The 14,989-nt window shown below is 42.7% G+C and overlaps 1 protein-coding gene across 3 annotated transcripts in view; it reads right to left on the minus strand.

Annotated features, from left to right (window-relative positions):
• Positions 1–13,385, minus strand: part of TMEM255B (transmembrane protein 255B) — a 69,239-nt gene extending 55,854 nt beyond the window's left edge. For 2 of the 3 annotated variants that reach the window (XM_048327344.1, XM_048327335.1), the window contains exons 1-2: positions 13,287–13,385; positions 4,722–4,864 (exon numbers count right to left, since the gene is read on the minus strand). In XM_048327344.1, coding sequence (XP_048183301.1) covers positions 4,722–4,864; positions 13,287–13,347 — 204 coding nt within the window. In that variant the 5' untranslated portion in view covers positions 13,348–13,385. Of the gene's footprint in view, positions 1–55; positions 119–4,721; positions 4,865–13,286 lie in introns of all 3 variants that reach the window. The other variant, XM_048327325.1, reaches the window with a different exon arrangement.
• Between the last annotated feature and the right edge of the window lie 1,604 nt (positions 13,386–14,989).

Genomic DNA, 14,989 nt, shown 5'->3' on the forward strand with positions numbered 1-14,989 from the left:
GTTTAATACAGTCTGATACAAAAAGAAAACAAAAATTAAAAGGGCTGTTACTTACTATTTGTCTTCTGTTTTCTACCAGGTAGATGCCAACAATCCCTAGGAAAGATCCAAAGCCAAGCTAAGGCAAAGAACAAAACCAACAGAAATGCATGAGGTCAGCTTATCTGGACAACACACCAACACATACAGTGATATCTGAGCTAATGCACCACACAGATGGGCTAAATGGGCAGGTCAAGGGAAAAGGTGGAAGTTACTGTTGGACATAAATCATATAATGTAATGGGAAATGGCCAGGACTGCAGCTCTTTGATAGTTCACTGCAAAATTTGTCATGTAGTAAACACAAGTCTGTATAGACACACTACTGACTACTGTTACTGTTGTCATGTACAGTTTTACAAACCGTTAAGCAAAAACTAAGTAAAGTAGGAGAAAAAACCACTTACTTTTAGTCCACATATCAGCATTTTGAAAGGTTGTAAAGCTTTAGGCAATTGCAGACTGCTTTTCTCAAAAAATGGATGCGTTCCCACCATGCAAATGACCCAAGTTCAAACCCTTACTCTTGTTTGATTTTAATGATTAGGTGCTATCACATAACCCAGAAAAACTCCTTGCTAAAATGCTAAAAGTATCAGTACAGTCAGCTCCATTACCAACAGCCACAGGAAAGAGGGGAGGAAAGGACACTGAAGTAAGCTGGCCTTAATGTTCCCGTGTTGCTTCAACATCGGGATGGTAGGAAAAGTGTCCTCCTTATGATGGGCACGTGAAGGTTTGGAGCAGTAGAAACTCCTTGGATTCATGGTTCCAGCCCCTCTCTGTAATGAGGCCACTGGACTGAGCTCAGAGCCTCTCCTCCAAGCACAAATTAAGTTTTTAAGGACTACATGTCCCAGCCAAGGGCTTAAGCAATGCCCGTAAATTCCTTGCTGTTACGCACAACTGCTCACAGCAGAAAGCAAATCCCCTGCAAGCACTTTACTCGCTCAGTATCACAAGAGGAATCCATCACTCAGTTTCAAGAAAGCGAATGTAGGGAAAGGAGATTTGCTCTTGAGTGCTTTGGGAAAATTTATGTGAAAGGGAGGCACAAGGACTAAAAGCAGAGACTTTGAAAGAGTAGGCAAGTGCACCCATGCTGACAGCTAAATAGTAGAGATACTTGGAACCATGAGCAAGGACACACTGTTCAGGGGACAGCAACTTTGTAAATTAAGATAACTACATCAAAATGACATCTGGTTCCAAACCCCATTTTTCATTCCAACAGGAACAATCCATAAAGCCTCATTTATGGCTGATGTAGGGAACACAAAATGAGTAATATCCATGAGAATAAAAAAATGACCAAAGACAGAAGAATAACAATTAAATCAGAAGGAGCAGAACAATAGAGATCATGATGAAAGCCACAGCATTACTGAGATTGTTTTAGGGTCATATGAGCTAGGTTTTTGTCCATTTAGACAACAGGCTATTTGGGAACTCTGGGAGGCCAGGTCAGTGTGGTGCTGGGACAACTGGACCCTGTTGAAAGAGTATAAAACTAGCAAACAAAAATAATACAGTAAGTAGTCCCAGAGAAGTGACATTAAGTATTTAAGTATAAATATTTATAAGGAAATGAGGCTGAAGCAGTTCCAACTCTGTCTTTGCAGACCGTTCCAAAAAGACAGTCCAAACAGATGATCAAGCAGTAATCTATTAAATGCAGACACCTTCTAAAGTGTAACATTATATTAACTCATCTACACACAGAAATATTTTATGTTCAATTACTTTGGATGGATAAGTTCAGGAAATACCAAGCACTATAAAGACATATTCAGAAAAAAGATTTTTTCAAAACAAATTACAAGAGACCAATATTCAGGGAAATCAAGGCACTTAACTCTTCTTGAAGCCAGTGGGAACTTGGCAGAAGCCAAACTATTATAGATCTAACCCTGAAGACCTGTTCTGCAAATACTTCTAGATACAAGCAAATCTATGCCAGTGGATAGTGTTACTCATCTTCACAGGTGTCTTCAGGCAGGGTAAATTCTGCATGTTTTTTAAGACCAAAATTTCTTACCGAAGGTCACTGGAGATTTCATCTCATCTACCAGCTGTGAAATTAATATTTTACTACTGAAGTCTGTGAGAAATAGACCTTATTTTTAATTGAAATTAACACCGTCTCTCCTCATATTCTTGCTTTTCTCTGAGCCCAGCAGTTAAATATTTAGTGACAAATTCATTCCCTAGCTTTAGGCATCTAAAAGTTTGGGATCAGGGTTTGCTGGTTTTCTAAGCTCCCTCTACTGTCAGCAGAGAAGAGAAGCACCTTTTGAGGGCCATTCTGTACATTCTGAAACAGGTGATGGTAAAAGGGAATTCTACCCCTCTGCTCTGGTTAGACCCCATCTAGAGTGCTGCCTTCAGTGGGACCCCCGATATAGGAAGGACATGGACCTGCTGGAGTGAGTATAGAGCAAGGCCACAAAGATGATCAGAGGGCTGGAGCACCTCTCCTATGAGGGCAGGCTGAGAGAGTTTGGGTTGTTCAGCCTGGAGAAGAGAAGGCTGCAAGGAGACCTTATTACTGCCTTCCAGTTCCTAGAGGTGCCTTACAAGAAAATGTGAAGAGATAGGACAAGAGGTAATGACTTCAAACTGAAAGAAGGTAGGTTTAGGTTAGACATTAGGAAGAAATCGTTTACTGTGAAGGTGGTGGAACTGGAATAGGTTGCCCACATAGAAGTTGTGGGTGCCCCACGCCTGGAAGTGTACAAGACCAGGCTGGATGGGGCTTTGAGAACCTGGTCTAGTGGAAGGTGTCCCTGTCCATGGCAGGGGAGTTGAGATGACCTTTAAAGTCCCTGCCATCCCAAACCATTCTGTGATTCTATGACAGTCCGTCTGCCAATGCTGCACTGGAGTCAGTCATCCCTGGCAGTGAGGCAAAAACACAACAGTGCTGTCACACACCTTTGACCAGGCTTTTGGCAAGATACCATGTAAGATTTGCATAGCACTTTTAACTCTTGCTAAATGTTTGTGATATTTAATATCTCGATGACATTTACATTGACAATTATCCATCACTCTTTCTCAGTTACTTCAATAATCCATCATGTGTGCACAAAAAGAATTCTGAATTTTATGAAAATTATTTGGCTCCAATAATATTTTGAAAGAGAAAATTATTAATAAAAAGTTTTGTTTTCAAAGTATTCTAATAAATCCTTGCTTTTCTATCTGGTTATTAATGAAAACAAGATTTTAAAAAAATATTTTAGCAGGTGATATTTTTCAGATGAGTGAACAGACATTGTGTTATTCCTACAAGAAACTAAATGCTGAAATGACCTGTTTTGTGCACATGGGTTTATTACTTATTACACTTGTTAAAGACAGCAGTTTAAAAATGAAACTTCTTCCTAGGATGAATGCAGATAATGTGGTCTTACAAAAGATTTCATGTCAAATTTCAGAAGAAGAGACCTTTATCTGTATCAATCTATTTTAGGTTAATGAAAGGGAAAATCATTCTTCTAAGGTCTTATTCTCACAACTGCTTTTTGTTCTATCTTTAAAATACTGCTCCTTATAGATCATTATCCTAAAATTATCTTTCAGAAATCCTGTTCTCAACGTAACACTAAGATGTAAGATGACTTGTTTAGGAGGAACAATTCTAACTTAAATTATTAATGGTGTATGCACAGTATTAGAAGATGCATATCCCTCTTCTCTGGGCGTTTCATTCCATAGAGAGCAAGAAATAATGGTACCTTACAACATATTTTGGCACTAGTGGAGCCACACACCTAAGCAGTGTCTGACTCTAAGCACATGAGTTTCTTTCTTCACCTTGCACCCTCTACCTCCCCTTGGCTGATTCAGCCCTTCTCTATTTGCTGCCCATATTCCTCGTATTTAAAACTCAGCCCAGGAATTTAAATTACTTTTTTTTACTCCAAGCACTTCCACACTTTTGGATACAATTAATCCCTCCTCCTGAGATCAGAAAGGGCCTGGGGGCTGAACCAGCAAGGAGTTGGCAGGGCTACTCCTCCCCAGAAGTCACAGAGGCACCACAGGACAAAGCAGGTAGAGTTTGAACCTTGTGCCCACTGCAGGAATGTTTTTAAGCACTCTGTTCCCAAGGCAAAAACAAGAGTAAGGATTTTGGAAACAGGATCTTGTATGAGAGAACTCGCAGCAAGCCTGCACAAAAGGATGTTACGGAGAACCTCCACGTGTCCATTTGCAGGGCTTTCCCTGCCATGGACACAGCAGAATTCCTGGCACACGGACACCAGAGTGGAGTGGCTCTTCATGCCATCAAAGTAGTAAACTTCTAAAAGGTTGTTCAAATCTATCCCACTGTCCAGTCGTGCCGACACCCACCTTTAATGGAGACCAGCAGGAGTCCAGCAGAGGTTTTCACACAGTTCCCTGAGACCAGCACAGTGCAGTGCAGTGCAACCTTGACCTCCTTCTGCCCCCTAACAGCCTCCCCTTCAGGGCACTTCAGAAAAGTAGGTTACCCCCCTGCTTTACAACACACTAGAATTAGATCAAAACAAAGCAGCATCTCTCTCCTGTGAAATCAACAGGACTAATTGTCTTTTTTCTTTTTTTTTTCAATCTATCAGAACTTCCCATTTACAGCTGGTAATAATTTATTTGGATGTACCTAATATTCTAAAATGGGTTTTTATACTTACAACAATGCCGGGGTAGTAGCCTCCCACAGTAACATTTTCTGTTCGTGTGGTAGCTGCCAGACCTATGGTCAGTATGAAAACAGACACCACCAGCAGTGCGACTGTGAACCAAAGTGAAGTCTTCTTCCTTTTTGCAAACTGTCCTGTAGGGAGTGGGGGGGGAAAAAAAATAGCTTTCATTGCAATCATGGCAGAACAAATAGAAAATGATGGAAGATTTTCTTTTGTTAATCTTTTCTGTTGATAACCCACTGTCGTTCTCCCACTAAGGGAAATTGCTGCCAGACAACAGAAGGAATTAAAAACCACAGAGTTAGCTAGAGTATAGCTTAATGCACACGCATTGGGTACAGGCATGAGATGAGTTTTTATTAAACTGAACTGTAAGTCAGTGACAGTGATAATTATGCCTTGTCTTCAGTAACATTTAATTAAGTGTTGTTCCTGTTGGTAAATTGGATCCTGCAGGCCTTAAATTCTTACCTGTGTGAAGTGCCAATTTGACTCTACCTGGCCTGAACATAAAAACGAATATTTTAAACAAGATTAGAAGGCACTCTGCATACTATCATGAAAATGAATGTGCTCTTCATATTTACTGGGGTAATCAATCTGTATCCCTGAAGCAAAGCAATAGAGTTTATCAGGTGAAACTCATACATGAGACTTGTCTAACAGTAGCTGCTCAGTGAAATACATTCAGTCTTGCTGGGATTTGGATCCAGATACCCCAAAGTGAAAACCAGTATGCTCACCTTCAGCTTGCAGCCTGCTCCAAAGCATTCAACCTTGTTATCCCAGTGGCAGATCTGAGCTGTAGCCAAACATTACTCACACCAGGGCCCCAGCCCATAGCACAGACTTATGTAAGACTGATTTTAAAAAGCCATTGATACATGACTCTAACTAACAAAAGACACCCAAGTAAATCAAACTGTGGTCCTCATTTTTGGTATTCTCACTTTGAAAGGCAAGGCAGGAGTGTGCAGGATCACCCTGTAGCACTGGGACATGCAATACCATGGTACCATACACTGCACCTGGGCAGGATGGAGTTCCTGAGAGAGCACAGCCTGGCCACAGCGGGACCAGTGTCTCTCCCTCTGCAGCCTCATGAAGCTGCCTGACTGCCCAGCCTTGGGAGAAGGCAGAGACTGTGATGTTGCTCTGAAGACTGGACGCAGCAGCCCTCAGCAGGAAGGAGGAGGTGAGAGGGGAAGGCAGGCTTGTGTGGGTCAGGCTCTGGAGGCACTGCTGGAAGCAAAAGCAGGGGAAACGCAGGAAAGACAAAAAGCAAGCAGAAGCCATTTGCAATGAGTCACTTAATTTTTGTGGCCATTTTAAAGTCATGTAACTCAGTTAAATGGTTATAGTTCAAAAGTCAGACTAGATTAGTGATGTTTGCAAACCAAGTCAAATAATTTCAATCAGTAAAAAAAAGAATTTATAATAAAAAGCTGTGTTTGCTGACATTTCTCCAGTAGAACAACCAGTCAAAATTATTCCAGTCTTTTAGTATGAAAAACTTTTCTGAAGACAAATACCATCTATTGAGCTTACACAAGTCTCTTTCACCTGCATGTACAAAGTCTTCCTGCTAAAGATCAAGAAATAATTCCTAAGACTCTCCAAACACCTCTTCTCCAGCCTACGTCTCTGCTGTCTTTCTCTGGCAATTCTCTGTTAATCCATGGAGGGTCATTGGGCACATGGAAGCCAAGAGGTTCTTTACTAGCAGTCAGTTTTTCACCACGTGTATGGGGTTAAAGACAGTTCTTTCAGTGAAGCCAGTTCACGTGGCCAAGAGGGAAAACTAGATTGCAGATGTGCAGCTCCACAAATCAGCTGTCATTCCTATAAACTGATTCATTCAATACATCTACCAGATTTTAAATAATATTTGATGCCCTTGTCATACTTTATGATCTTTGAAAAGTCACAGAGATCAGGGAATCTCTAATAACTGAAGAAAGGCAAATGCTCCACCTGTTTTTAAAAAGGCCAAAATGAAGATTCAGGGAATTACAAACCAACCAACCTCACTTTGGTTCCTGGGATGCTGGGACCAAAAATGCAGAGCAAGTCCTCTTGTAAGACATTTCTGGGCACAAAAGGAAAAGGTGATTGGCAATAGTCAGCATGGATTTACCAGAGCCAAGTCATGTCTGACCAGCCCAGGTGCCTGCTACGGCGAAAAGACTGGACTTGAGGAACAGTGGCTGTCTTTTACCTTAATTCTAGCAAGGTTTTAACATGATGCCAAGTCCTGAGCAAAGGAAGGAACAATGCCTTGCAATGATACAGGTAAGTATAGGAGAAAGGTTCACGAAGGATGTCTGGACTTCAGGCGGCTCTCTTGAAAGCTGTTTATTGCACAGGGGAAGTTACAGCATTTCAGGGAGTGGGTATCCAGAGCTGCCAGCTCCAGCTTGTAGGCATACCTGAAGCCACCTTCTGTTCAAGTTACAAAGCATTATATACTTTCTTTGCTGAGTATCTTAATACATAACAACCAATAAGCACCATACACAATACCTTTACATTTGCCTATAGCCTATCATAGCTACTACCATCACCATATTATAGTCATTATTATCCAATCACAAGAGTAAGTAAGTTACAATTTAAGCTTACAATGGAAAATTCTCAGACCTCTCTTCTTCTTGCTACATTGACATTTCTTGTTTGCATGCGATCTCTCTCCATTTGGTAAAAACATGTTTTTTATTTACTTATGCTCTTCTTGATACTTGTTTACTGGGTGAAAAACGTCTTTGTTTGTAGTCACATACCTTTGTCCTAATCATAAAAATCTCCTTCCAACTCATCTCCTACCTTCGCCTTCTCAGTTATTCAGTGATCACTGGTTAAACAAAACATCTTTTATTCTATATCAAAACTTGCTTTCATTTCTATCTCATCCTCAGTTTCTACATTCAGAGATCTTTCTGCCAAGTCTACATATCTGTGAAACTTTCTTACCAAACTTTCATCCTCTCCAACAGGTAAGGGACTGCCAGGCTGCAAAGCAGCTGTGCTGGGAAGGACCTGGGGGTATTGGTAGACAATGAGCTGAACATGAACCAGCAGTGTGCCCTAGTAACAGAATCCTGGGCTGTACTAACAGGAGCATCATTAGGAGATCAGAGGAGCAACTACACCTATCTATTCAGCACTTTTTTGACCACAAAATATTACACTCAGTTTTGGGCCCTTAGTATAGGGAAATACATAAATTAACTGCAGTGAATTCAACAGAGAACTGCAAAGAAGGTCAGGGGCTGGTAATCTCTGTATGAGAAGAGGCTGAGGGAACAGGGCTTGTGTTGTAACCGCTGGACTCTGCCTAGCAGGCTGCAGCTCCCTGTGAGCACAGCGGGGGTTTCCTAGGGCCATGTGATCAGTCGCATCCCGGAGTCCATTTCGGACAGCCCCGCGACCTGGCTCCGGCAGCCAGCAGCGTTACAATGCACTGGTGGTAAAGAAGGCAGAGAAGGGTTTCTCATGAGGGCTTGAGATGGTTTTAATCACATCTTGTCCCTGTAATGTTCAGAGGTAGAGAGACCTCGTGGTCTGGGTGCAGGGTGGTTTTGTCAGGGGCCCAGGGGCAGTCCCTGGGTGGGGTTGGGGTACAGGAGCCAATAGAGAGAAACTAAGGGAGTGGCCAGGGCTAAGGCAAGGAACAGGGGGAAGATGGCATCACAGAATCAGGGGGTTAACGGGCTACCAAGGCTTGCTCAGCCTGGCGATGAGATGACTTTTGGCAAGGCTAGTTGCAGTCTTCCAATTCCTTTGAGTTGTTGTCAAGAGAACAGACTCAGGCTTTTCATAATGGTGCACAGCAGGAGGAGAAAAGACAGCAGACAAACTGAAATACAAAAAAGTGTTTCAGACTGGGTATAAGGAGAAAAAAAAAAATCAACATTAGGACAGTCAAACATTGGAACAGGTTGCCCAAAGAACTTGTGTCCCCTCCAACTTTGGAGGTTTTCAAAATTCAAGCAGAAAAAGCACTGAGCAACCTGACCTGACCTCATAGGTAACCCAGCTTTGAGGAGGAGGTTGGAATTTCAACAAAGGTACCTTTCTACCTGAATTCTTCTATGGTTTTATGATAGTCAAGACAGCTAGACTAAAAGTGGGTTGGGTATGTGTGCTCATATCTGTTGGGGTCTCCTCCCCTGCCATGTAGCCCTGGGAGAGGGGCCCTGAGGGCACAGGCACGGGGCTTCCCTGCCCCTGCTCAGCCTCGTTCCCATTGGTTGGTTTGTGTTCCCTGCGCGGGCAGAAGGACCCTTGGTCCGGTGACTGGAACAGTTCCTCAGCAGAGCTCCGGCCATGCGGCTGGAGAAATAAACATCTCTGAAACAGCTATCAAGAATCTGTCTGTCCATATGTATTTCCTTTCCACGGGACTCCTGGTTTGGTATATGTATGTTGCAGTATCCCCACTGCAACACATATCCAGTGACATGAAACTGCATCTGCAATGTAAACTCTAAAGGTACTCTAAAGGGACATAGGAACACAAACCTTCCCAAAGCCAGTGGGGCAGATGCTCCTCAGCCAAGTCTTCTTGAAACCACTGAGCACTTTCTGAAGAGCGCCTGAGGAGCCAAGCCTCCACATTTTCCTCAGATCAGCACCTGTACTGGCAAAGGTTGATCAGATTGCATGGAGATAAACTATGGGTCCAACCCACCCTCTTGAGTTCTGGTTACGAATAGTGAAAGACATGAGCTTGATTACCCTGACTGAGTTTGCTGGAAAATGTCTTAGGAAAAGCATGTTCTTGTTTGTCATTGGAGTAAATCTGATGTGGATTTAGTGAGACAGAACAGAAAAGGACGTCATTGTTTGTAGGGACATTTTTTGGTCTGAACTACATTTTGATGTTGAAATTTACACATGCCAGAAGAAATTTATGAATGCAATACCCTTCAACCCTCCTATTCATTGATCTTTTACCACCTGCATCTCAAAATAGTGGCAAATATCCAATCATATCTCCCCTTTTTCATAGTCCAGTTTGGAAACTACAGTAAGTACATGTAAGTACATTAGCTGTGAACTCCACTCTTAGGAGAGATGACATATGTGCAGGAGCACAGAAAGGCCCTTTCTGGAGAAGAGGCTGGCATGTGCAAAGATTTATTCTCAAAGACTTCCACATGCTCAGAGAAGATGGGTAGAAATCACGGCTAAATTGGTTTTTATCATGGCTGTTTGGCTTTCCTTAGTCACAACAATAAAAATCTTTGCTCTAGCAAAATATGTGTAATTACATGCATATAAGCCACCACCATACTGGGAGGCCTATGTAATATTTGCAAAGCAGCATAATATCTTCAGAAGCTACAGCTGCAAAGGGTTCCTACTATTAGCTTCCTTTTGCATTTTCAGTCATGTTGGGTCCCAAGATTTTCCAAGCCTTTGTTTACTGCTGTTTGTAGCAGTTGCCGTGCAGTTTATTTGGATCTGTTTTTAATGTACCTGCCAGCCAAAACCCAATGCCAGACACAGAAGCCCTGTCTCCAGCTCAGGCAGTGTGCCTGGCCCAGCCTTCTTCTGTGACACTCTCTGTGGCAAGGCTTGGACCGAAGGCTGGCCATATACAAGAACAGCAGTTAAATTAAGAGCAGAGGAAACATTGCTGTCAAAATTTGTAGCCTGAATTTTCTTCCAACACCAGTGTTCCTGGAGTGCAGGAAACAGTTAATGGAGGCTATTCACTTTCCAATTTTTTAGTACTGAAGTAACTCTCAGAATAATTTTGACATTTATGACCTTCAACTTATTTAACAATGATTCAGTATGAATATTATTAAAGTCCTAGTCTGGACCTTAATGCAATTTAGTTGTAACTTAAAATTCTTATACTTAGCACACCAAAAACCAAGCTTGTAGGAAGAAACCTTGTCATATCCTTATTAGCATTAGCTTGAGGCTGGGGTGAACAGAGGGTGTGAATATGTTATTAACATCTGTTGGCAATATTCTTCAGCAGTTTTGGCCAGTGAAGCATTGACTTGGGCACTGAGTTTTTTGCAGTATTAACTGCAGCAATAGGCACTACAGATAATTTAGAGAGGCAACAAAGCTTCCACATGACTGGCTTGTGCTCTGCCTGGCGCAGACCTAAATTGTGCACAAAAAGGAACAGTCACAGAAACACTCTCTGCTTTGCTCACTAAATATCTGTCAGGCAAACTATCTGCTTGAGCCATTCAGCCCTGCTTCGACAATGGAAGGAGAGAAAATATCACCAGTACAAGGAGGAGAGACACCAGACTGCTGCCTCCCTGGGACAGAGAAAGGCCCATGAGGAGAGAAATTGAGATCACCCTCCAGAGAGCAAAAAGAAAAAGTACCTGCTGAAGACCACACTCTGCTGCACTCAGAAAAAACTTCTGTCCATTCAGCAGTTGCAGAAAACAATTATATTTACAATGCTCTGTTTGCAACGGATGGGGGTTAAATTTGCAGGAAGACTATGGAAAAATGGATGGCTTTCTGGGGAGGGTACATAGGAGACTGCAAAGTAGTGGATCTAATGATGAATAGTAGGGTCTGGATTTGAACAAAGAAAAGAGTGAGTTTAAAAGGAGGATGAACTAATTAATGATGAAAAATGTCCATGGCACAGAATGTGTCCAGAGGCCAAGAAAGAATAGAATGAAACAGCATCTCTCCACCTTGGAAAACCTGCATACGATCTGCAACTGAACTAAAAAAGTCTACACTTAGATGAAGGAAACTACACTTTGCTAACTTCACTACTTCTTTTAAAATCGATCTTCAGACATCACAAAGCCTGTGAAAAAGTGTGGCATGATTTTGGTGAGGAAAAAAGTCAGTGTAGGATGTAGCAGTTAGCTGGGATTACAATCACATTTGCTAAATATTAGCACTACATAATTCCATACCTTCTTCTTTGATCTAGTTATGGTGATCTAAATGGAAACACTTGTTTCAAATAATGCCCAGCCCAATGTATATTAGTGTCTCACTATGAGAAAAAGAAGGAAGCTTTTGTTAACAGGAAAAAATAGTGCATTTTTATTATGTGATGAATACTACTAAAAACTGTGACATGTTTCAGAGAGTGGCATTAAGCACACAGAATAAGATAATTTAAGTGGAAATTCACCATAGACAGGCTTTTGTATCAAAGGTATCTGCTATTTTGCTGCTATTGAGAAAATTTTTAGGAGATCTTTGGATCTCAATTATAAATTTTTAATTACTGCAAAGCTCACTTCAGTGCCATCTCTCTCTCAACTACAGTTTTGCGTATTTTAAAAACTGTTTCATGCCAGAGAAGTTGAATTAATCCTACATTGCCTCCCAAAATTAAATGTGACGGATTGAGATGCTTAAAAGAGATACTCACACCTGCTGTTGGTGATTACTTTCCCTCTTCTGATTAAATGCTTGACTTGTCCAGAGTGCTGAACTAATTAAACCAGATGCAACAGCATTCATTTCAAGCCTCAAGACAGCAGCTTTCATCAGGCCCATCTCTTACTTTTATTATTAATTTGTTGAGTAAGATTCCATGAGTGCATTATATATTCAAGACCATGGGAAACAGTTTACAATTGTACTACAAAATACTCATACTGAACAAAATGAAAAAGCAATCCCACAAGCCCTGACAGACTATGTAGTATGGCTATAGTAAGTGATACCATGCAGTATCACTATGACCTCATTGTTTTGGCAGCAATTGTTTCACCAATAAATAATTTAATGAGCAGCTAATCACTAGTTTAAAGCTAGCATAGAGATTCTTCTTTTTCCAATGACTACCTGAAAATGTTTTTAAGTTACAGCACATCTTCCATGGCCACATTTTCAACACCAACATAATTTTTCTTTCAAGTTTAAGACAAAAATTAAGATCTCATACACCTTTTTATCCAGCTGTTAAGATCCTTGAGTGCATAGCAAAGTCTCTTCTTATCCTTTCAAATGCTACACAGAGTAATTCCTAGCAGTAAGTTCTGTATTTTCTAAACTTTAACAAATTCCGCTGGAATAATGAAATACTTGACCTTTTTTTTGCCGATGTGTTTGTATTTCAGGACGTACGCTGTAAACACAAGCAGCTCACCATTCAGTTAGGAGAACCAGGAGGAAGGAAACTAACCCAACACCTGTCCCCAGCCCGCCCCGCACCTGCGGGCACCGCCTGCTCCAGCACGGCCACCGGCCATGGCCATGGAGCACAGCACGATGGCTCTTACATTAATTTCCTATCCGCGTCCCGCACCAAGCCATTCCTCCGAATGTTAAACCTCCAGCACAGGGAGGGATTCACCAAGCGCAGCTGAAAGCTCTGCGAAGAGCCGGTATTTTTAAACACCTCGGCGAGCGAGAGGACGAGCGGCAGCGCGCACGGCGGCGATGATCTCGGGCTGAGCCCCCCGCGCCGCCACTCTGCGGGCACAGCCCGGGCACGGCCCCCGCCCGCGCCCTCCCGTCCCGCCGTCCAGCCGGCTGCCGCTCTCCCCGCCGCATCCCCGGGGCTCACGCACCCGGCGGGGCAGGTGCCGGGCTCACCTGTGGGGTCCAGCACGGCCAGCGGGCCCGACACGGCGGGGGCGGGCGGCGGGGCCATCATCTCCCGCGGGCGCCGGCCCCGCTCCGCTCCGCTCCGCGGCCGGCGCTGCCCGGGGACACGGCGGGTCCGCCCCGCGGGGCGCGGCGGGGCCGGGGCGGGGCGAGCGGCGCTGCCCCCGCCGCACGGGGACCCGGCCGCCCAACATAACCGAGCCCCGCTCGCCGCCGCTCCCGCTGCCGGTCCTGCCGCCCTCGGAGGAAGCACGGGCCAGGTCTTTACTAGTGCAGCCATCAGCTGCTTAATTCGTTGTATGTCCTACCCGTGTCTCAGCCTTGGCGTCGCTTCTGGATCTCTTCTCGGCCAGTTTGACACCTGGTGTAGATCAGAATTGTCCCAAACTTCCCTTTCAGCTTTCTTCTTCCCTTAAAAAATGCATTTATATATAAAAATCAGAAATAAAATACCACAGCAACGAGAAATACTAACTAAATTACAAATGTAGGCATCTCAGAGGTGTAGGTTAAGGCAGGTGTAGGCTAAGACAGGAAATGTCAATAGTCAAGAGACGCTGCAGGGCTGTTCTTTTTCTTACGTGGTGTCTATCTAATTTCTCAATCTCACTGTCTCCGTTTTTATCCCCTCTGCAGATTCTGACACTTGTCTTGCTGCTTCTCAGCAACTGCCAGCTGTTGCTTCTAGTGCTAGTGACTGCAGGGTTGTGTGACTTCTGTCTGAAAGAGTCCAGCAACAACTGAGAAGAAGTAGCCAAAGGCACTGTGCTGTTTTGGTGTCCGCTGTTCCTTTTGCCTGACTTCCGTATAGCAGAGAACGTAATAAATTCTTTTTGTGAATAATGCTTTTGACAGGCTGCCAAGTGCTTTGGTTATGTTGTGCTCTCCCACTTGCAAAATGCACAACTCTACTTAACATTCTTGTTTTTCTTCTGTTCCAGCCTCTAAATGTATGCATGTATATGCATTTAAGATATTCAGTCTTTGGCTGATTTCCCCAGGAAATGGTTAGATGGAAAGAGGCAATTTTCTCAGGTACTAGCCCTATAGTCTATGAAGATAAGTAAGCCAGGAGCTAAGGCCAAACACAAAGCTACTTTTTTCTCTTTGCATCCTCTTACCTAAAGAGGTTGAAGAAAGGAGCAAAAATAGGATAGAGGTAGTATTTGTACTATTAATTACTATTTTTAATAGAAATTAATGAAGTAATAGATTGAGAAAACAGAGATGGTGATGGTGCAGATTAGAAATTTATTTGAAAGTGGTAGTGGATAAGAGTGATAGAAATGCCCCAAAATCTGGTAAAGACTCTCAGGTTCAGGGATGGCTATGAATAGAGGTTTCCATCAGCAGTAAATAACAGCACGGTTGGGGAAGACTTCAATTCCCTAGACAGCTGCAAGACAAAGACCCTATGCAGCATGTATTATTGGGTGTGATGGGCAATAAACTTTTCATTTACCAGCAGCCATTGATCCAACTCAACAGCCTAAAGGGAAGCTGTTCTATAATTATTTTCAGTAAAATATAAGGATCTTCTAATTCCTTTAAGAAATAATTTGATTATAGACAATAATCTCTGATAAATGACTAACATTATTTACTGCAAATTTCTTGAGAACCAAGAATAGATCTACAAGAATATCCTACAGTCCTGGATATAAGAGGGGAAACATTAAGAAACTATGAAA

The sequence above is a fragment of the Corvus hawaiiensis genome, chromosome 2, assembly GCF_020740725.1.
Source record: "Corvus hawaiiensis isolate bCorHaw1 chromosome 2, bCorHaw1.pri.cur, whole genome shotgun sequence".
NCBI classification, from domain to species: Eukaryota; Metazoa; Chordata; class Aves; order Passeriformes; family Corvidae; genus Corvus; species Corvus hawaiiensis.